A 21,693-nucleotide genomic window follows, 5' to 3' on the forward strand; every position below is an offset into this window, starting at 1 on the left:
GAGGCTGGTCACTCATTACCCCTTTCGCATTTTGATTAGTCCTTTCTGCTCTTGAAGCAGTCTGGAGAGTATCTCAGCGTGTGGTTGTGTTAAGTTTCGGGCACGGCACAAGTCATTCTTTCCTTCGGCCTTCCGTCTACCTCGAGATACCCCGCGCGGCAGTCGCTCTAATCTTGGTTGATAAGATTGCCACAAGATACCCGGACGATTGCTGCAGTGGACACCTTGGGAACGAAAAATGCCTGGTTTCGCGGATTCATTTTGGACACCGGACTACGCTACCGGACTTGGAGTGCTGTACGGGAAACTCCAACAGGGCGTCGCCGAAAACAGGCAGATTCTCACCATTGCGAGCTTGCGAGCGGATGCGGAGGAGCAGTATGGTCTCAAGCTAGGGGAAATCGCGCCCAACGTGGATCGCATGACAGCAGGGTTTGCAAAAGACGATGGGGCTAGCGTGAGAAAGGTAGGTTGTTCTTCGCCCTTTCGAGGGAGGCTCACTTGCTGATCGTGTGCGTTGTCAGGCGTATGAAGGTGTTCGCTCCGAAATGATTGAGGCCTCCAAAAACCATCAGAAGATTGCGTCGAACATCCGTGAACTCGTCGTTTCCCCCTTCAGACGATGGTGTGACCAGCACGAGGCTCGAATTCAGAACTCCCATGATGATCTTCAGGCCCGGATTAAGGAGCATACCAAGCAGGTGGAACTCACCAAGAAGCTACGAAGCCACTACTTCAACAAGTGCCGGGTGGTAGAGGATTTGGAAGAAGAAAACAAGTTGGCTTTCCAGGGCCCTGAGACCAGTCCCAAGGCGACCCCCAAGATAGTTCTGCCGGAAGAACAAGCGGAGGAGGAGGAGGAGCCGATCGAGCTGGGAGATCGAGTCTACGCCCCGGAGGACCTCAAGGAGCTCCTGATACACATGCTTGATAATATCAAGGTTGGGGAGGTTAAAGTGCCTATCATTGGGACTTATCAGAATACATCCAACGGTGCTGATATCGTGGAGTATATCCAAAAGTACATGAATGGAACCAGCATCAGCTATGCCGAGAGAATCGGTCAGGATCTTGTCGATAATGGGCTTCTGCGCCTCGTGGGCAATATAGGCAGCACTTTCGCCAACAGCTCCAAGATGAACTATCAATGGCGCCCAAAAGTGTTTCAAATCACCGGAATTCCCGAGAAAAAGAAGCCTCTGATGCGCGTGACCTCGATTGCGTCCAGTGAAGACGGCAGTGAATCACCGATTGCTTCCGTGTCAGAGATGCTCGCGGGCTGGAATCCTCTCAACAACCCATACCCGAACGAGACTCCAGCTGATAAGCTACGAAGGGAGGCGCGCGAAGCCGATGAACGGTACAGAGCCGCTGTGCGGAAACTGGATCAGATCAGATGTAAGCTCGAAGAAGAAATTGTGGAGAATCTCCGCTTCATGGAGCAGTGTGAGTTGGATCGTCTCAAAGCGATCAAGGCGGTCGTTCTCGACTTCTCGGGGGCCATCAGCAACGTCATTCCCAACTTGCAAAGCACTGTCGATCACATGATGCTCTATCAAGAGACAATTCAGCCGCTGGGAGATTTACGCTATCTACTGGAAAACTATCGTACGGGCGGTTTTGTGCCGCGTGTCCAAGCCTATGAGAATTATTACGGATCAGTCGAAGGTATAGTTACATCCTGATAGCCTTATGTCGTGTGCACTACGGTTTCTCACTCTTGCAGAACAAAATTTCGGGGTCGATCTTGAGGCTAGAGCTCGAGCCGATCGGAAAAGAGTTCCAATTCTTGTGACGACTCTACTGACGTACTTGGACAACCGTAAGCCAAACATACCCCTTTCGCCTACCCAAGTGCATTTGAGCTAACCGATCTTCTCAGACTATCCCGAACTTGAAGGTGATGAGGCACGCCGCGCGATCTGGCTATACGATGTTTCTTTGGCCGCGACGCATCAACTTCGCAATGCATTGAATAACAGCAAAGCGGACTACAACGAAATCCTTCAGAAATACGATATACCCATTGTCGCGAGCGTGTTGAAATTGTACCTTCTTGAACTACCTGGTTCGTATCAAGAAATGGTGGAAGTGTTCTAGTTCATTGAGCTAATTTCTTACTAGATTCCCTTGTTTCTTCGCAAGTATATGAGATTGTCAAGACCATTTATTCAACTACCGCTCATGAGACGACGGAAGACGGACGGATTAAAGTTCTGCAGAGCACCCTTGGTCAGCTTCGTCTCAACAACATCGCTACGCTTGACGCCATCATGACCCATTTCACGCGACTTATAGACCTAACATCTGCCGACGAGGCATATATCTCCGCATTGGCGCAAACACTGGCTCCTTGCATCCTCCGCCCTCGTGTTGAAAACAGCCTTACGATGAATGAACGTCATAACTACCGTCTTATTCGTGACCTCTTCGCTCACAAGGATGCTATCTTCGGCGAGCTGAAACGTCAATCGAGCGTGCTTGGATTAGGCTCAACATCCAATCGCCCACGTGCCATTAGCACAGATGAGAGCAATCGCCGTGCTGCAATGGAGGCAAGGAACCGTGCTATAGTAGACCGCAGTCGTGCCAATAGCCCAGCTCCTCCCCGCAAGCATCGGCGGGACCGCTCCAGTGGTGCTTCGGAGGCTGGACGGTTTCCAATCCACGTCACCAGCCCGACCGAAAGGAGAGCAGCCACGAGGAGCAGCTTGGAGGTCCCGGCCAGCGCTGAATCTCCCACCACGGCAGAGCAATTCACAAACGTGAACATTCAGACCAACGATAGCGCCACTAATGGCACATCCAGCGATTCCCCAGCCTCTGCCGCTGTCGGAGAGAATGCCTCAGAATCATCTAGTCCTCCGCCTGCAGCTAACTCTGACGGCTCTCCGACTCCTACTCCCACCCCCGGCTATGTGACAGCTCCAGGCGAGCCGGAAAAGCGCAGCTCGATTCCACGCTCTGGTGCTATGTTCAACCGCAAACCCGGTCTCGGCAACCGATCCAGCTTCCCTACCGTTGCAAGCGCGGAATTAGAACCGGGCAGCAAGCGGAATAGCCTTGCTGAGAGCGAACCCAAGGGTGTCACCTTGGAGGATAAACCTATGGATGATTAGACGTCCAGTACATCGATGTCTTCATGCTGTCAACGCTGTCATGATCAGATTGGAGCGAGGCTTGAGTTTACCGTGCAGACTAAAGTTAGATCATATGAACATCACCGCTCGAGCTTTCGGCAGGTCTTGTTAGTCGAGCTGGCGATGGCATTGCTTTCTGATTCTCTGTTTTCTTTTCCACTGTTCTCTGTATTCATGCATACAGCCCTTTTGCCCCTTAACACATACCCATTTCATCGTGTATCTTTATCATGTCTATCCAGATACTCTTCTGTCGTCATTCCTTCCGTTATCCTCTTTGTTCTTTTCCTCGAAACCACCCCTCAAATCGTGTTGAACTTATCGAGAGCGAATTGTGAATCTTGTTATATAGTATTGTTTCCCCCCCTTTTCATCCTGGTATACTTTACTCGTAGAAGTCCGAGGAGTATCATCTTGTAAAATCATGATTTTGATCGACTCTTTCGTTATAACCATGTATTGGTGTCTAATACAGAAGCGCCCAGCCCAAAGTCCTCGAGTTATGCTTAGTTTTTGATCCAACCAACAATCCTAAACGCCCATACAGAATGCTAATAAACCAACGCTTGAAAGTCCCGAACAAAGGATATGTCCTGCAGTGCCCCTGAGTCTGAAGCTGATGGGATTACAGACCTTCACCCATGAGTAATCTTCTGAGAATGCCTTCTCCCGGGCCAGCAATCTGGCTCTCGATTTCCTTCTGGGAAACAAAGCAAACGAGGCCTTGCTCATCCATTCCTTTTCTTGGAGTCATCGGCCCACAGCCCGATTTTGAGGGAGTGCGTCTGACATCAGAGCCGCCAGAGACCGTTCCACCTCGGCCTCGGCCCTGGAATTTGCCGACGAGGCCTAAGGTCTCCAAATTACTGATGACATCCTTGAATTCAGTAGCCGTCAGGGGATGGAGGATATTGTCTTTCCGACACAGTGTGCAATAAGTATCGAAGATTTGTTTAATAGTAGGGACCGACATCTTGGTTTTGGACGGTGTGCCAGGGATATCACTCTCGCGCCGTTTCCGGTCCAAGGCGAGGAGAGAGCAGAGAGCCGCTTTTTGTTGTAGATTGAGCGCCTGAAGCCTTTGGACGGTTCCTTGCCCAAAGGCAGATGAAGTAATGCGAGCTATATGTCCGATGCTTGCGCGTGGTGCCGTAATAATAGTATATGTTATGGTGGGGTTGTGCTTGGATATCGAAGTTCTGGCCGGTGATGAGAGGTTGTTATTTTCAACCAGGATGGTTTTGGAAGCGCTATCAGCACCCGAGCTCTGCTTCTCCAGCTTTTGTAGCGTCTCTTGTTCAATAAGATCGATGGCAGATTTGACAAGCTCGAACGCTTTTCGCAGGTCACCTGTCTGGGATGCAACTTTCTTTGCGCACAGCTGTATAGCTGCAGGCTGGACAAATGGCACAAAATTCGGTTCCACATCCTGATCAGGAGGCAGCAGAGACCGGAGGCGGTTAGTGATTACGTTCGCGATTTGGCTAGCATTGTAAGGTAAAAAAGGTAGTAGGCAAGGCTTCAAGTTCTTCGCCTTCAATTGTGGCAACGAGCGATCGGTCAGATCAAGCGCATTTGCGATTCCGATGAGTAAGAGACGCGATTTGTTGCTCAGAGACCATTCAAATAAGGACTGTAGAACTCCAGCATCCGCGGTGAGTAGGTGGTCGATCTCGTCTAAGGTAACTAAGAACAGACCATCATGTTTCCTGTCAGGAAGAAACATGGCTTTTAGCCTATCCGCGTCGCTCTTCCTGAAAACCTGACCGTCGTCACCGAGATCCTCAATTAGCTTCGAGTATACGTCTCGGGGTCCTCGCATACTGGCGCAATTGATATGCGCGACCTGCACAGTGTCGAATTCTAGCCCGCTGCATACCTCTCGGACCATAGCACTCTTGCCAGTACCTGGGGGCCCGCTGACATACAGACAGCCGCCCTTCCTTGAGGTAACGCGTTCCTGGATAAATGAGGTCAGCTTTTCACGCTCAGCTTCCCGTCCAACCAATCGACCGGAAGTTGCGCCTCGCGCGAATAGCTGCCTAGCAGTCGTATAAATAGTTTGAGAAGATGTTGGGCTCGATATCTGGCGAGGTGTGCGCGGAGTCATCGACTTGCCTCCAACCTGCACTCTGTGCTTCGGGGTGATTGGCGGCGATTCCAGGGCGTCTCGGTACCTGGACTTTGAGGGGGTTTTGAACTCGATGGGTTTTGTATTTTCATCTGCTGTTGTCAGCACCAACTCATCATATATCCGCTTATAAGCCTACCATTGACCGGTTCTGAAGTTTGAGGTTCGGGACCGGTCTTCGAGGGAGACGCGGTCTTAGTGACGCGTACAACATGCTTGATCTTGTCGGTCTCGACAAGCGTGCTCTTGATGCTAGAGTCATTTTCTTGATTGGAGTATGTGCTATTCCTTGTTCGTGATCGCAATTGGCGCGTTGACGATGCAGAAGGCTCGTCGACTTCCTGGAGGATGCGAGGTGGTTGCGTACGGCGCCTGCTGGAACTACGCAGCGGCAATGCTGGTGCTGATATCAAGACCGTCAGTATATGAATTTGAGGCAAACTGGGTGGCTATCTGCCTATCGTACCTTCTGTCTCAATTGCACCTCGATGGCGCTTGCCTAGGACAGAGACGGCCATTACCAGGTGCGCTCGATGATACCTTGTATTTTCGGAAAGAGCTGGGTTAAAAGAGAGTTGATGAAGTAAGTGCGAGGGTCCTCCAATAGATATACGCTTGCCATGTGCCTGCAGCTATGTATTCCACTTTGAAGGATTGGGGACGGGAGCTTCATCCAAAAGAGGCATGATTCCTTTTCTACGCGACAGCTTTCACGCGTCTCCTACAGACACCGCGTCGCGCGTCTAAGCGCCCTTGAAAAGGCATAGTAGCCGAGTGTCACGTGCTACATACCAGATTACCCATTATTAATACCGACTTTACACATGAACGGTAAGGTAACCCAAGTATACCTTATCTTACGCCAACGGAGAATCAGATCGCCCGCGGCCACGGGCAAGTGCGTCACTGTTGAGTGGATGATTGAAGACGGGGAAGTACTCAATGCTCCAGACTTTAGAGGGTTTCATTCCTTCCAAACTAGTTCTTGTCACATCAGCGTTTCTTTCTCCTTGCCGAGTACTCGTCGCTGAATCAGAGCCCACTGCATATATTCATTTTCTTCTTAAGTAATTCCAAGAGACGCCGTCGCATGTCCGAGCCGTGCTCATCATTCGAAGTCTACGGTTTGCAACTGTTTGCATCACTTTGCCTTTCAACGGAGAGTCATCGCACATCGTCCTGCACTGGAGACTGAAATCGCTCACATCGCCCTCCTTCTCTTCCTTGCCTCTATTATCTTCAGTTTCACTCTTCCATCATGGAAAGCGACGTGGTTGCTCAGTTCACAGAGATCACCGGCTCGAACCCTTCGCTGGCGACTCAGTATTTGCAGCTGGCCGACTTCAATATTGAGCAGGCCATGCAACTCTATTTTGAGAATGGAGGTGCGCCTTTGACTGAGGAGCCGGTTCCATCGGCCACCGAACGTAGCCCATCGCGCCCTGCTGGATACGAAGACAACTCCGGTATCGTACACATTGACTCCGATGATGATATTGCCATCGACGAAACACGTTCTGCGCCTCGAGCCCCGCAGCCACAGGGGCTGACGTTTGAGGATGATGAAACTATGGCCCGTCGTTTACAAGAAGAAATGTACCGTGACGGGAGAGATACTTCTGATGGTGTGAGAGCTCCTATGGCCCGCACGACGGAAACGCTCGTAGGGCCGGAGGCGGACTTTGACGACGGTGACATGCATGCGAGTATTTTGGGCCAGTTGCGTGCGCGCCAGCAAAGAAGCAGTCAGTTTCCCAAAAAATTCTCCATTGTCCCTACCGCTACTGTCTTCGGCAGCCTTCTAACTTTGTTTTCTGCACTTTAGGTCGACCTGGTATATTCAATCAAAGGGACACGGCAGAAATTTGGGCAGGTGGTGATGAGAGCTCGCATCGCGAAAGACTTGCAGCGGCTACAGGCGGAGCATCTGAGGCTTCTAGCAAACAAAACATGCTAGCAGAGATGTACCGGCCCCCATTTGACATCATGTCGCGGTTGCCTTGGGATCTTGCACGGCAGGAGGGTCGTGAAAATGAGAAGTGGTTGCTTGTCAACATACAGGATCAGTCCATATTCGACTGTCAAGTATTGAACAGGGACTTGTGGAAAGACCCCGGGATCAAGGAAACCGTCAAAGAACATTTCATTTTTTTGCAGTATTCCAAAGATGATTCACGTGCGACGCCTTATCTTCAATACTATTTTCAAGCGAGCGATATCTCCGAGAACTATCCCCATATATCCATCGTTGATCCTCGGACGGGCGAGCAAATGAAAGTTTGGTCCGGGCCACCTGTGGTCAAGCCTGCGGAATTTCTCATGCAGCTTCATGAATTCCTTGACCGTTACAGTCTCAAGCATAACGTGCGAAATCCAGTGGCGAAGCGAAAATCCGAAAAGAAGGAGAAGAGCATCGACACGATGACCGAAGAAGAAATGCTGGAAATGGCCATGAGAAATAGCTTGGGAGACGCGGTAGCGCAGACTCACAGAGTGGAGGATCCGGACGATTTGACCCGCAGTACTGAAGACGTCAAGGGCAAAGGCAAGGCCGCTCCTACTGATGATGTCCCTATGGGCGAGGACGATCTAGTTGAGGAGGCAGTGGAAGAAGCATCGTCACTGTTCTGGTCCATTCCGGATAACCGGCCACATACTGAGCCACCAGCCGATCCTGCTACTACTACGCGTATTCAATTTCGCCATCCGTCCGGAAGGGTCATTCGTCGCTTTGCTCTCGCTGATCCTGTCAGAAGGATTTACGAATGGCTCAAAGCTGACCCCCCCTTACCGGAAAAGGCAGGGTTTGAGTTTGAGCTCAATTCAATGGGCCGCAATCTAATCGACTCGCTCGATTTGAGCATCGAGGAGGCAGGCCTCAAGAACGGAACTGTCATGATAGGATACCTTGAAGACCTATAGACGCGAGATCGATCCATCACATACCCCAACTCTTAATTTAGAGGCTTTGCGAACGGGGATTTGGCCATTTGAGCAGGTGATAGAAATAGTGGGCCTTTTTCTATTCTACTACTTGTTTCTACATTGGCGTAATACATATTATCTCTCTTTCATGCTGACTGGATTTGTCCATTCTGCTATGATTATGATCTTATTGAACACATGTTGCATGTTCTCTCAACAAGGTTTACTGACCTTACCTTGAGGACTGTGATATGTGGCCTTGACGACTGCATCTTTATCATTGATGTCACTATAGATGTGCGACCCATCTCTTGATAGGAATGAAACTTGATCTTAAGATGAATGCGCTGTGCCTTGTAATCTAAGCTGCCTTGTCCAGCCTTATCCATTCACCTTCATATGCTAGTGATCTGAAATGAGTTCACCGCCTAACCAATCTGTCCAGGACCAGTGCGGAGATGAACCTCACCGCCTGGCAAAATGAACCCCGCGCTGCTCCAATCAACGGACTGTTTCTCTGTTGTTGTTGTCTTGTTGTTGCCGCCAGAGACGCAAGGGAAATCCCACATTCACTTAACCAGAACTAAGGCATCTTCAGGGTCTGGTTTAGCTTCTCTGTCCTATGCAATATTCTGAATCTAGGGCTGGCGGCAAGCAAGGATTCAAGGCATTCAACCTCTTTGCCGGTGCCTGTATAGTGCCCTCGAAGCACACAGCTGGTGGGAATCCGCAGAAGGGACAAGGGATCTCATTGAGAGTCAAGACAATCCTTGATGTAGTAATGTGCTCAGGCATGACAGGGACAGCCAGGTTACTAACCTCGCTGACAGTGAAATTCCTTTGATTGAAATTAACGATTCCTCCGATGGCACGGCTGCTCCCCTCGATTCGCAAATCACGCACCTAGCCCGTTCAAGGCGATCGGTATGTAATTGACTCTCGGTCAGTGATGTATCTCCCCAGGCTTTTCGTGATGAAGGAAGCCCTTGATACAGACATTTATTATTTCATTGCCCTCGAACTCATTCCGCAGGCGACTGATTGACACTTGTTTTGTGAACTGGCTGATCGTTGGTCATCTGTTACAGGGTCTCCCCAAGAGCTTATATTCTTCTCGTGATCGGCTACTCATAGTTCCGCGAAAATGGAAGGCATGGTAGACCCTGAGACCATTTACATGAGGCAAAACTGCATTGGTGCGTATCAGTCCCTAGTCTATCGGACTTCATTGATCGGGACCTTTGCTAACATTAATGTTGTCGTAGGTGGTGGGAGCTTTGGTCGAGTTTACAAAGGGTATGCTGCGGCGACCCTTTTCCTACCTGATCATCGCATTAGCTGACTATGTTCGTCTACTTGTAATTAAGGGTCGATAAACGTACCGGCAATTCTGTCGCTATCAAGGTCATTGATGTCGAAAATGCTGAAGACGAAGTCGAAGATATTATCCAGGAAATTGCCATCTTGTCCGAACTCGACTCTCCATATGTTACGAAGTATCATGGCTCTTTTCTTAAGGGCTCTCATCTGTGGATTGTCATGGAATTTTGTTCGGGGGGTAGTTGCAGCGATCTTCTTCGCCCGGGGCCAATTCCGGAGGACTATATCATGATAATCATGCGAGAGTTGCTTCGTGGCCTGGATTATCTGCATAGCGATAAGAAATTGCATCGCGACGTGAAAGGTATATTGCGAGCTTCATTTGAGACTCGATTGTGAAGCTAACAAATTCGGACAGCTGCAAATATCCTTCTCACGTCCAACGGCCAGGTGAAGCTCGCGGATTTTGGTGTTTCTAGCCAGCTCTCAGCAACTATGACAAAGAAGAACACCTTCGTGGGGACCCCTTTCTGGATGGCCCCAGAGGTCATCAAACAGTCGGGGTATGATTATAAAGCTGACATCTGGTCTCTGGGGATCACTGCCATAGAGTTGGCGCAGGGAGAACCACCTTACTCCGACATCCATCCGATGAAGGTCTTGTTCTTGATTCCTAAGAATCCTCCTCCCACGCTTCAGGGGCCTTTCAGCAAAACGTTCAAGAACTTTGTCGAGCTCTGTTTGCGGCGTGACCCCAGGGAAAGGCCGTCGGCCAAGGAGTTACTCGAGCACCCATTTGTCAAGAGAGCAAGACGAACGACTTATCTGACGGAGTTGATCGAGCGCTATGAAGGATGGCAGATACGTAATGGCGTTCAAAATGGCGGCGTGGATGAGGACTACGTACAAGATCTCCCGTCGGATGACAAAGATCGCGAACATGAGGAAGACCTCTGGGACTTCGGCACTGTGCGCCCTGTAGGACGCACAACAGCTCGGGACCCGATGAGGGAGGCCGATACAAATACCAGGAACCACAACACCACGGGCTGGAATTTCCAAGACAAGCCTCACGAGGGGGTCATGAAATCAAGCCGTCCTCAACCCGACTCACCAAAGAAAAGAAGCTCGTTCATTGTAGCTAGTGCATCTCCCACAAAGGTTCCGCTGCCACCGTCGCCTGTCAAACATCCATTTTCAGAGGTCAGCCCACCTCGAACACCTACGCGTTCTCAGAGGCCTGTTGCTGGGCAACCTACAGAGAGTCCTAGCACAAGCGAGTACAACAGGGCCCTACAACAATCTTTAGCGCAGGACTCTGTGTTTCTCCAACTCGATCTCTCCCCCAGCAGCTCTTCGGGTCCATCGAAAAACAGACGCGTCGTTCCAACTCCGACTGCCCACGCAACACCCTATCCCTCCAAGGATTCAACTCAAATCTCCCCTTCCCGCACCGAGCGGAAGCCTACTGCATCAGAAGCTCAATCTCAACCCCATGCTCATTTACCTTCGCATTCACTTCCTCCACCAACCCCTTCTCATATATTTCCCCATCCACAACAACAGAGAGACACGCCGCGCGATAGGGGCAGTCCCGAAATGTCCGTCCGTCGTTTCGCCCCAAAGAACATCAGCCGCCATATCGAGGAGACGCAGCAAGTGCCAACCAAAGCGCCTGAACCTCAAACGGTTACACCCCTGCTCAATGTCATTGTTCCTGCTCTCAGGACCGCTGTGCGTCGTCGTAGGGAGCAGGTAGATCTGATTTCTCGTCAAGCTATGGCACACAGTGGCGAGAATCCAGACAAACTAGCTGAGATCAAGGGTGCCCGCCAATACGTACAGGTCAAGATTGAAAGCCTTGTCGACGACTTAGTTCACTCGTTTACTCGGATAGATAACTGGGACAACGAATCGCCAGTTGGAATGGGTTCGGGCGTGGTTTCGTTCCTTGAGGGTTTCCTCGAAGAGATTCTCGTCCGCATTGAGGTTCCCACTGACGATGAAAATGATGACGAAGGATATTATCCATCCAAACCAGCCGAGTCTGAGGCAGGCCATGCTAAGAACGCGTCTAAGACCTGACCACACTCGCACTCAACACATTATTCCATCTAACTTGCCTAATGCATTACTGCTGAAGACCGTCAAGTCGGCATGTTGATTTCGCTTCAATTCTCTTCACCCACTGACTTGAGCTTTGAGTGTTTCTTGGGCCAGCTTTCAGACATCCCTCAAGGAGTTGCAGGCCTTCTGCTTGAGGTGTGCGCAAAGTTTGACTTTCTCATCAAGCCTTTGTTTCACTATTGTTTTGTTTGGCTCTACTTTACGACACGTGCGAAACCATCCAATTGTCTCCTTAACTTACAAATTTGTCTGTTTCCCTTATCTTTTAGTGTTGGATTCTAGGCTGGTTCCTCCCAATCTATGTCCCAGAGGCCATTCTGAATCGATTTCGATACCTTGGGGTCTGTGTTCGCGGATTCGCAAAGATGAGTGGAGATAAGGCTATTGTACAAGTGAGAATGTACAGGAAGGTGTCCATGTTAAAACGAATCAGTGACCATGATTAATGAAACAAACTCATTACGTGCTACCTTTCTTTGATTTTACCTACTGCTTCCAGGTAGCTGGCTGGGAAAGATCCTTTTGTACATCGAGACATAGTACCAGCGCTATATCACACTTCAGGCCCTAGTATATACGAAAGAGTAAACAGTCCCTGAAGAAGCCCTGCGAGTGGGGACTGGCCGAGTTGTGAGCATGGACATGTTTTCAAAACAATGGACATGTGCCTCTCTCTTGGGACGGAGTTGATTGTCATCCAGGACCGATGTGCAGCCGAAGCGTTACAACTGTGTAGAGCAGAAGCTTTTGGGTCACAGTCATGGCATCGAAGCAATATCATTGTGTCAGTTCCTGCTGAGGGTAGACCGGACAATATGGCTGGCGATATACTCCCGTGGACACAACAGGCCAGAGTTGACTGGGCACTTGAGTTCGCGCATAATTACCTGTAACTGCCCTTCCTTGGTCTGGTAGATGAAGTTCGAAGTCGAGGTTGTCCACGTATTGTAGGTACGGCTGCACACTTGAGGAAAGTATTTCCTCCGGATGACGGGAACATCTCATACTGCTTCCTCCAACAATGACTATTCATTGTGCCCCTAGTCAGCCAGTGTCAGGGTGGGTTATGTGGTTACGGATCTGAGCCTGGATTGCTAACCACCAGATGTTCTTCATTTCTGAGCAGCGTGTCCTTCTCCAAACCACAGACCCCCCCTGTCCGCTATTCCTGACACAAATCAGATAGCGTTATCTGACTGCCAAGTTCAAGCCCTTTTAGAAAGGGTGCTAGAGGCTTCATCTCCGTCTCTGGTCGTTGATAAGCCACGGAGTCGAGACACTTCCGTTCAGCACTTCGACAGAAACCGGATCATGAGAACTGATTCTTTGGCCAAATTCTATCCGCCAGGTCGAAAAAGCCAGTCAGTCTCAGGGGTCGGAATCAGATAATTGGTGATGTTGAATTCATTGGTATTGCTATGTGTATTGTCAACGGTAGAGTTTGTGGAACTGTTGGGACCATTTCCGGTGAGGCCATGTATTGACATCGGATTGTTGACAGGCTCATTCATATCCATATTTGTCATGTCTGGAGCTCGCGTGGGAGGGACACGGGGCACGTTGAAGAAACCAAAGACGTCGAGATACTCAAGCTCATTTGGTGCTAGACTTCGCGACGGCATGGGTATTGTTGGCGGTGCTAGTTGGCTACCAGCTGGGGATGAGCGCGGCTGTCGTGAGATGAGGAAGTCCAGGTCAAACGCACAGCGACGCATGTCTGCGAGAATCTTCACACTGGATGGTGTAGATCGATCGCCATCTGTCGCTCCGGATTGCTGATATTCGCCGTACTCGTCAAGGACGCGCTGCAAGATGGTACTATAGCGTTCTGCAACCTTCCAGTATTTTCCCATCTGGGCAAGCGCGTCGACGAAGAATATTATATCGGGGCTCACTGTGTGAGCGATGGTTGAGCCGTGTACAAGCAACAGGCGAGCGCAGACCCACAGAGTGAAGGCAAAGGGGGGCCCGAGTTTGTCAAGCATATTGTTGTCCACGACGAAACGAGTCACTGAAAGAATATTATCAACAGCTAGCAAGCAGCGTTGGCTAGCACTATACGATGGTGTGAAGATTGGAGACCTCGTGGTTGGATAGGCGGCGGATGAATGGAGGCGGATCACAGCTCTGTCTCCGGCATTAATAGTCTGGACGAGGCAACAGGATGATGAACAAGATCACTTACGTTTGAAATGTGGAATGAAGTTGCACCCAGTCACAGTGCAGACTTTTGCTATGCTTCGATCCATTGAACAGTCGCGAGGAGTTCTCATAGGCATATTCAGGAGGGAGGTTAAACTCCCAAGAGGTCAACTCATTGTCCAACTTGCGATACGTTGCTTGCCATCCTTCGACATCGGATAGAGATCCAATATCCACTGGTCTCTTCAAGAAGAGATGTATGCGTGAAAAGATGCCAAGAATCTCCACATACAAACCGAACGAACCAACATTCTCCGCCCTACTCAGATAATCAGGACGTTCACTCGTGTGTTGGAACCATCTCGTCTCTACCGGCTCATTTTTGGTGAAGTATTCGTCCTTGCATGGTAATTTGCGGTCAATGTCCTTGTCATCCAAAGCGAAGTCGAAGGCCGTAGCAATGGTGGAATATCGATCTAAAAGGTATACCATCCAGAACAGTCTGCGTCTGCTTTCATCCTCAATCCAGGAACCGGGCTCCGGTAGAGTGACGGCTCTTAAGGTGTAGATGGACGGATAAACAGGGGCGATGAGAGACGACTTGGACTCAACAGCTAATCCCAGCTGGACAACCGACCGTGTGATAAGAGCAAGCAATTTCCAGCCCGGTGGACCATTAGACGAACCCACCAGGTCCAGAGCTAATATCACCAACGCCTGGAGTGCTTTCACCGACGAGTTTTCGAGGCCGTACAAGATGACCTTCTGTTTCGAAGAGTCATGGTACCGCTTGCGGTTTTGCTCATTCAGGCGAGGGTCACTCGAGAACCGCAGAGTGGTCGCGACTATAGCATAGAGAACCATACGGTCGGCTTCTTCGAGAGGAGAAGGTCCGAAGAAAGTGTCCAGAGTTGTTCTCCGGTGAAGAATAGGACAACAGGTATTGATATGTTCGAAGTACAAGTCCACCAGTGCGTACAAGAGGTCATACGGTGGCAGATCGAGTTCTGGATCAGCCAGAGAGTGTTCTTGATTAGAATACAGGTTGACTGGTACCTTCAATGAAGACTCATTTCCTGTATAGTCGTTATGTGGATTACTGCCCGACATTGAGGAGAGTGGCCCGGCTGAAGAGATGCCATTCGGGACATGGCTCTGCACCGCGTTCCTGACCGAAGCATCTGAAGGGCTGGTGATTGAGACATCATTGTGGCGAGCTGATAAAGGGGCAGTCGATGTCTCTTGAAAATAGACTGCGTTACGAGGGCTTGGTCCGTGAGCGGCAGAAGGCTCTGACGGAGAACTATACGAATGGGGCCCAGGTTGTGAGAGGTCATGACTCATACTCATGCGATGCTGGCTTTGAATGATATGAGTCTCGATGAGCCGGGCTTGCGTCTGGATGACCTGCTCCAGCCGATCTGTCCTTATTAGCGATGAATACAGGTTAAAGACGAGAGAGCCCATGAGCATACCAAGCCGCTGCTCCAATTCTTTTCCGTATCCAGCCCGAAGACCAGGCTTCTTTCGTTCCTTGTACTCACATAGCTGGCCATTGCGAGCGCACCATCCACAACTTGGCTGGGCCCGGTCTACAACCGTGAGTCATATGCCAAAAGTGGCTAAAACCCAGGGCAGCAGACACTCACCACATTTGACTTTACGCTGCTTGCAGAGTTCGCATCTGTAATCCGGTTTGAGATGTGTGAATCAGCAGTTGCATAAAATTTCCGAAGGCATCATCCAATTGATGAAACTGGAGAAGGGGGGGAAGTAACATACGACACAGTGAGCGGGCGTTTCCGTTTCAGACTTCGGGCCGCATTTGAATCATTTGGCGTGACGCGATCATTGTCACTATCGCCAGCAGACCACGACTCATCAGCACTTTGTTCTTCCTTATTCTGGTCGCCTGCAGGCCGTGCTGGTGGTGGTGGAGTCTGCTGAACAGAAGCTATAGCAGGGTTCGGCATTGTGTTCTAGCGAGTTTCGGGGTTATGGAAAGCTTCCATAAGCAAGAGCAGCACTACCAGCAGCAAGAAGGCATGATCATCGGCAGCGGCAGCAATGCAACGGACGGGATGCAAGGTAATGGGTCCAGCCGGAAAAGCAAGATAATGCGGGTATCAATGAGGATCAACGGACAGAGACCGAGATAGACTGCCGATATCGAGGACAGAGAAAGGAGGGAAATCAGAAAGGAATCAAAGGATCATGCTTGGGGAAGGCCATGGGAACAATCACAAGAGGCCAATGAAATCGCCCTCGGCAGTGCCTGAGGCAGCCCTTTTCACCCCCGCAAAATAACTAAAATCCCCACAAATAACGAGACCACGAGACCGGTGAGAGCTGGCCTGGATTGATCATAATTACGGAGCACAGAGTACCCTTAGATTACTTCCACCTAGACCATCTCGGACTAGCAAAGGTATCGGCAAATTTGCACTGAAGAAGAATGACAATAATAGGCAGCTCCATCGCGAAAAGCGGACGGACAGTGGCTCGTCCATCCTTCCGGCCGATACCTAACCTTACCTCCCTCGAGTCCCTTGAGTTACCTACCTAGTACGGTAAGGTACACCAGGTAGGTCTGTTGGTCTCGGGCAAGCAATGCCCCGAGGCAAGCATCTGCCTGAGTATGATGGTCATGAACCCCACGACGCATTGTCGGGATGGCCGCTTTCAAATATGACCGGTTTTCCCCTTAACATCATGCTAGATTATTGAGTCCCTCCCTATCTTCTCTCCTTCCTTTCCTTTTTCCGTCCGCGATTTGTCCAACTTCACCCTATCGCGCACCATGACTCTCAAATCGACTTTCCCCCGCATTAAAGAAGTCCGGACTTTCATCATCGATGGAGTCGGATCTGGTGGAGATTATCACAATGTAAGTGTTTCTTCGAAGTCCGCGGTTTTGCGCTCTTATGGTTTTTCCTATTCGAAAAGCGTGATGGCCGGGACGAAATGGCGTTGGCTAAATGTACCTCCTCATCATGACTTAGGTCAAAGGTGGTCACTGGTTGGTCGACAGTGACATCTCCACTCCCATGGCAAAATGGGCGCAGTATCGCGGTTCCCGGACATCGTGGGGTATTAACGTCTTGGGATCTTTCTGTGTTGAAATCGAAGCTACCGATGGTACCAAGGGTTTCGCCACTGGATTCGGTGGCCCTCCAGCCTGCTGGTTGGTACATCAGCATTTCGAACGTTTCCTGATCGGCGCTGGTAAGTTACTCGGTTTCCGGTCCAAGAAGATTGGCTACAGGCCATTCAACATGCAGACAATGGGAAAAGCTGACCTGATATCTAAACGATAGATCCTCGTGACACAAACGATCTGTTCGAGAGAATGTACCGAGCCTCTATGTTCTATGGCAGAAAGGGTCTTCCAGTCGCCGTTATCTCCGTCATTGATTTGGCTCTCTGGGATCTCTTGGGCAAGATTCGCAACGAGCCGGTTTACAAGCTCATCGGCGGTGCTACCCGTACGCGGTTGCACTTCTACTGCACGGGACCTCAACCTGCTGCTGCCAAGGCAGCGGGTTTCATTGGCGCAAAGGTGGCCCTGCCTCATGGGCCCGATGAGGGCACGGAAGGATTGCTCAAGAACGTAGAGTACCTCCGCAAGCAGCGTGAGAGCGTCGGCCCTGATTTTCCCCTGCGCGTGGACTGCTACATGTCCTTGAACGTTCCATACACAATTGAACTCGTCAAGCGGTGTGAAGCGGAAGGAATCAACATCGATTGGTGGGAGGAGTGTCTCAGTCCCGATGACTTCGATGGCCATGCCCTCCTCAAGCGGGCTCACCCCACAGTCAGGTTCACTACGGGTGAGCACGAATACTCTCGATATGGTTTCCGGAAACTCGTTGAGGGTCGCAACCTTGACATCCTCCAGCCCGATGTGATGTGGGTCGGTGGCATGACAGAACTGCTCAAGATCTCGGCAATGGCTGCGGCATACGATATCCCTGTTGTGCCTCACGCATCGGGCCCCTACTCGTATCATTTTGTTGTTTCTCAGACCAACTCACCCTTCCAGGAATACCTGGCAAACTCTCCCGATGGAATGACCGTCGAGCCAGTGTTTGGCAACCTCTTCGTGAACGAGCCCATCCCAACTCAGGGTTACCTCGATGTTTCGATCCTAGATAAGCCAGGTTTTGGTTTGGAACTGAACCCTGCAGCGCCGCTAATATCTGCTGCCACTATCCTTACACCGGCCCCTCAGAAGAGCCTCACATTGCCCGCCGAGGACGAAAAGTTGACCAACGGCGCTGCTCACTAGATTGACTCTTTTTTGTCTAGATATCCACCTGAAATGTCACGTTCTTGACGAATATTCTTCTATTCAACCATTTAATGCACCACTTTCTGTTCATGAATTGTACTGTACATATGGCTTAATTGCATTGTTTTGCTTGATAGACTGAATGATCAGATCTCTGCCAGTGCTAGTACCCCTCAGTGCTATAACTCAGACTGATTACCCATCTATTTCACACATAAAATCAATCACCCTGTTTTTGTTCATGAGCAACTATTCTTAAGGAATACTAGTTCAGATTAGTAGTCGTGCAACACCAGTACCTCTCTTTTATCTTCCGCACGTACGGATCCTTCTTGTTCCCCAATCGGCGTTTCCTCCGATTCTACGGAGTCTGTACGGAGTAGTGTGGGGAAGTGGGATGGGTTGATCGGGGTATCAATAGCACGAAGACCGAGCAAAACTCCACCAATTGCCGCTATCGCTCTCTTATCACCAACCCCTCGGCAGGGTTCCCCTAGGCCAGGAGCCCTCATGTGAGTGCAAAATCACGATCAACCCGGAGATCAACCATTATATCCTTGTGTACTGCTGGCTGCCCATTAAGTCCTCCTCCAATTGCGTCGTTTGTGAGTGAAACTCTGAAGTGTGGTGGACATACGTCGATCAGAAAACAGATTGTGTCGCGATGCCTCTTCCTCAGCTGTTAGTCGGAAAGGTTGCGGCCATTACGGGCGGATTGACGGGTATCGGTAGGGTATGGATTCTTATTCATGGAAACATTTGTCTTCAACCTTTGCGATTCGACTAACTTGTTCACCAGGCTATTGCTCTCGAGTACCTCCGTCATGGCGCAAAGGTAGCAGTTAACCATCTCGGACGACCAGATGAAGAACCGTTGCTGGAGGCCATGCGGAAAGACGTTGCTGAGATTACCGGAAGTGAGGGGGAACGATTCATCACAGTAGCTGGAGACGTCTCTCAGCCTGAGACGGGTCGGGACTTTGTCACGAAGACTGTCGAGGCTTTCGGACGGCTAGATGTCTTCGTGAGCAACGCGGGAGTGTGCAAGTTTGAGGAGTTCCTGGAGTAAGTTAAGTCGCTTTACATGTCTTAGTTTTTTGAAGTTGGAGCCGTCTGTACCGCTACTGACCGTCCGGCCTTTGCAGGGTTGACCCTCCACTTCTCGGGCACACGGTGAACACGAATCTCTGCGGAGCCTTCTACGCGACTCAAGCGGCAGCACGGCAGATGGCCCTAGCGCAGTCACCACCTGGCGGCTCGATTATTGGGATCAGCTCCATCTCCGCTCTTGTCGGAGGCGGACAGCAGACACATTATACCCCTACCAAGGCTGGAGTGCTCAGCCTGATGCAATCGACTGCTGTGGCGCTAGGAAAATACGGAATCCGATGCAACGCCTTACTCCCTGGAACTATCCGGACCCAGCTGAACGATGAGGACATGAGTGATCCTGTCAAGAGGACTTATATGGAGGGGAGAATCCCACTGGGACGGTTGGGTCAGCCTCCTGATCTGGCTGGCCCAGCTGTGTTCTTGGCCTGCGATGAGTTGAGTGGCTATGTGGTGAGTGCATGATGATCTATTTTTCTTGCTCGGACTTGGGGGAACACTACTAACAAATGAACAGACTGGCGCACAGCTTCTCGTGGATGGAGGATTGTTTGTGAACCTGCAGTGACCGTTCTGATGTCTTGTTGTGACGATGGTTATGCCGACGAGCGTGTTCTACATGGCATTGATGATAAACGCGTAAATATGTACATAATAATTGCCGCAGATTGCATATTCAGATCTTGATACCATACGCTTTGGCTGCAACCTCTCCCCAGACCCCTTTCTTCTGTTCATCAGTCAATCCTCGCCTCTCAAGAACATTCTCTACAACACTCTTCCAGCGACTCCAGGAGACTTCGTTTCCACCTCCACCTATATTGCAAACAGGCCAGTCTGATCCAAACATGACCCGCTCTGGACCGAAAACCTCGAAAACAACGTCTGACCATGGCTGTAGTCTATCAACTAGGGACGCGATGTCTGGATCGGGAGTCGATGCAAGCGGAGGTAACTCTGAGAAGCCGCCGGAGAGCTTCATGTAAGTTGTAGGATACTGGGACATGGCGCTGACTAGAGACTTCCATTCAAGGAATTCGGGATGAGAAGTTATATGCTCAGGAGTAGAATAGGGCAGACGAAGGTTCGGTTTACAGAGATGGTCTTGTGTGGTGCCTTGGTCAGTTCACCTGCATGTCAATCAGTTATTGGCTTGAGCGCAACATACTAATAACCAGTGTCAATGCAGCGCCTCCATCATCCACGCCATCATAGATTCTCTTCATCATCTCGACCGCTTCTCTCAGTTGCCAAAGACCGCCCTGCCGCGCATCCACGCCAAGGTCGAAGGTCAGCCCTCTGCTACCGAGATACGTGAGTCCGTCAATGAACCCCTGACTGAGCATGACACCCGAGGGTTTATCTTGAACAAGATATCGCACTCCGCGTACTTTCCTCCAGACCTCCTCCGTCTGGGTCCTCTCCTTAACGAAGGAAAGATACTTTTCAAGCGTGGAGGGGCCCCCCGGTACGGGAGCCCAGGGAACAATTCCTAAGCATAGATGTCTATCGACATCTCTATGTCCCTCACCTGCAATTGGTTTTCCCAAAGCAATGCGAGTCAGCAGAGACACTTCATCCAGAGCGTGCGACCAGCCAGCGCCCGATTCTTCGACCGATGAGATTCGGTCCGTTTCGAGAAAAATGAAGCCGCGCAGGTAAGTGTCTTGTGCTGCGTCTGGAGATGTAGGTACTGCTGCTGTTGCTGCACGATATTCGTCGACAGAGTGCTGCGATCCAAGTGGGTTGTTGGGTCCATGCCATGCCAGAGTTGGGAGATGCGATTCCGGGAATAGATGGATGTGAGAGTCGACAATTGGGATAGGCATTGCGTCGTTCTTGATGCTTAGAGCTCTGCAGTAGTCTTGGGAGAGGTCTGCGAGTCGTTCACCTGGGTCGTATCTGGGATGGTCTGAATGCGGGGTAGGGCGCTTCAGCTGTCACAAAGTGTCAAAATGCATAAGCAACATGGAAGTTGTGTAAGATGATGACATAAATGAGGTCTTTTTTGTAGGCCGTCATCGAGATCTGTACTTTGTTGATTTCCCTGGAATAACACGCCATCGGCGACCATTATGCCGAGAGTGCCACTTGGTTCCATCCAGTTGACTGTGGATGAACGACGATCAGGTGAGTACCTTTTGGGCCATTTGGGTGGAAGATATATACTTGTCCCTCGCCGAGTTCCAGTCATCATACATTGAGTTTTTGAAAAGGTTCTGTTCGACCATAGTATCCTGCTGGGACAAGGGTAAGTAACCTCTACGAACCCCGCTTCGGCTTGCGACGTTCTTGACCCCTCATCGATTGATTCTTCGCTCCCATCAGACGCCTCGCGTACAAACGAAACAGACATAATACTTGTGCATCTTCGAAGATAAGCTGCTGGGGCACTACCGAGGTCGTCTTGCCGCTTGACCCCAGGTTGTTACGGTCGTTTCTCATACCAGCATGCGACTATGGCAGTCTGGAGCAAGCCATACCCCTCATGCTACGCCCTTTATACT

The 21,693-nt window shown here is 50.4% G+C and overlaps 8 protein-coding genes across 8 annotated transcripts; 5 read left to right on the plus strand and 3 right to left on the minus strand.

Annotated features, from left to right (window-relative positions):
* Positions 1 to 238: 238 nt before the first annotated feature.
* Aspvir_008283 (GTPase-activating protein RGD2) lies at positions 239 to 3,119 on the plus strand (the record flags this gene model as incomplete). The annotated part of the gene is made up of 5 exons (XM_043271456.1): positions 239 to 466; positions 525 to 1,668; positions 1,727 to 1,822; positions 1,883 to 2,068; positions 2,125 to 3,119. 5 exons carry the CDS (start codon positions 239 to 241, stop codon positions 3,117 to 3,119), a joined length of 2,649 nt encoding a protein of 882 aa, XP_043127391.1.
* A 646-nt stretch (positions 3,120 to 3,765) lies between these two features.
* Positions 3,766 to 5,789, minus strand: Aspvir_008284 (AAA family ATPase CDC6; the record flags this gene model as incomplete). The annotated part of the gene is made up of 3 exons (XM_043271457.1): positions 3,766 to 5,363; positions 5,411 to 5,674; positions 5,738 to 5,789. 3 exons carry the CDS (start codon positions 5,787 to 5,789, stop codon positions 3,766 to 3,768), a joined length of 1,914 nt encoding a protein of 637 aa, XP_043127392.1.
* Positions 5,790 to 6,529: 740 nt separating this feature from the next.
* On the plus strand, positions 6,530 to 8,193 carry Aspvir_008285 (DNA-protein crosslink repair co-factor UBX5; the record flags this gene model as incomplete). The annotated part of the gene is made up of 2 exons (XM_043271458.1): positions 6,530 to 7,016; positions 7,097 to 8,193. The coding sequence occupies 2 exons, from the start codon at positions 6,530 to 6,532 to the stop codon at positions 8,191 to 8,193; spliced, it is 1,584 nt and encodes a 527-aa protein (XP_043127393.1).
* A 1,147-nt stretch (positions 8,194 to 9,340) lies between these two features.
* Aspvir_008286 (putative Ste20-like serine/threonine protein kinase) lies at positions 9,341 to 11,601 on the plus strand (the record flags this gene model as incomplete). The annotated part of the gene is made up of 4 exons (XM_043271459.1): positions 9,341 to 9,392; positions 9,462 to 9,492; positions 9,564 to 9,880; positions 9,935 to 11,601. The coding sequence occupies 4 exons, from the start codon at positions 9,341 to 9,343 to the stop codon at positions 11,599 to 11,601; spliced, it is 2,067 nt and encodes a 688-aa protein (XP_043127394.1).
* A 1,379-nt stretch (positions 11,602 to 12,980) lies between these two features.
* Positions 12,981 to 15,758, minus strand: Aspvir_008287 (putative C6 transcription factor; the record flags this gene model as incomplete). Its single annotated transcript, XM_043271460.1, has 4 exons — positions 12,981 to 13,770; positions 13,829 to 15,377; positions 15,435 to 15,469; positions 15,568 to 15,758. The coding sequence occupies 4 exons, from the start codon at positions 15,756 to 15,758 to the stop codon at positions 12,981 to 12,983; spliced, it is 2,565 nt and encodes an 854-aa protein (XP_043127395.1).
* Positions 15,759 to 16,585: 827 nt separating this feature from the next.
* Aspvir_008288 (L-rhamnonate dehydratase) lies at positions 16,586 to 18,073 on the plus strand (the record flags this gene model as incomplete). Its single annotated transcript, XM_043271461.1, has 3 exons — positions 16,586 to 16,672; positions 16,788 to 17,010; positions 17,103 to 18,073. The coding sequence occupies 3 exons, from the start codon at positions 16,586 to 16,588 to the stop codon at positions 18,071 to 18,073; spliced, it is 1,281 nt and encodes a 426-aa protein (XP_043127396.1).
* Positions 18,074 to 18,740: 667 nt separating this feature from the next.
* Positions 18,741 to 19,754, plus strand: Aspvir_008289 (SDR family NAD(P)-dependent oxidoreductase; the record flags this gene model as incomplete). The annotated part of the gene is made up of 4 exons (XM_043271462.1): positions 18,741 to 18,809; positions 18,876 to 19,141; positions 19,222 to 19,639; positions 19,704 to 19,754. The coding sequence occupies 4 exons, from the start codon at positions 18,741 to 18,743 to the stop codon at positions 19,752 to 19,754; spliced, it is 804 nt and encodes a 267-aa protein (XP_043127397.1).
* Positions 19,755 to 19,862: 108 nt separating this feature from the next.
* On the minus strand, positions 19,863 to 21,015 carry Aspvir_008290 (uncharacterized protein; the record flags this gene model as incomplete). The annotated part of the gene is made up of 2 exons (XM_043271463.1): positions 19,863 to 20,290; positions 20,355 to 21,015. The coding sequence occupies 2 exons, from the start codon at positions 21,013 to 21,015 to the stop codon at positions 19,863 to 19,865; spliced, it is 1,089 nt and encodes a 362-aa protein (XP_043127398.1).
* Between the last annotated feature and the right edge of the window lie 678 nt (positions 21,016 to 21,693).

Source organism: Aspergillus viridinutans, assembly GCF_018404265.1.
Source record: "Aspergillus viridinutans IFM 47045 DNA, scaffold_6, whole genome shotgun sequence".
NCBI lineage: Eukaryota > Fungi > Ascomycota > Eurotiomycetes > Eurotiales > Aspergillaceae > Aspergillus > Aspergillus viridinutans.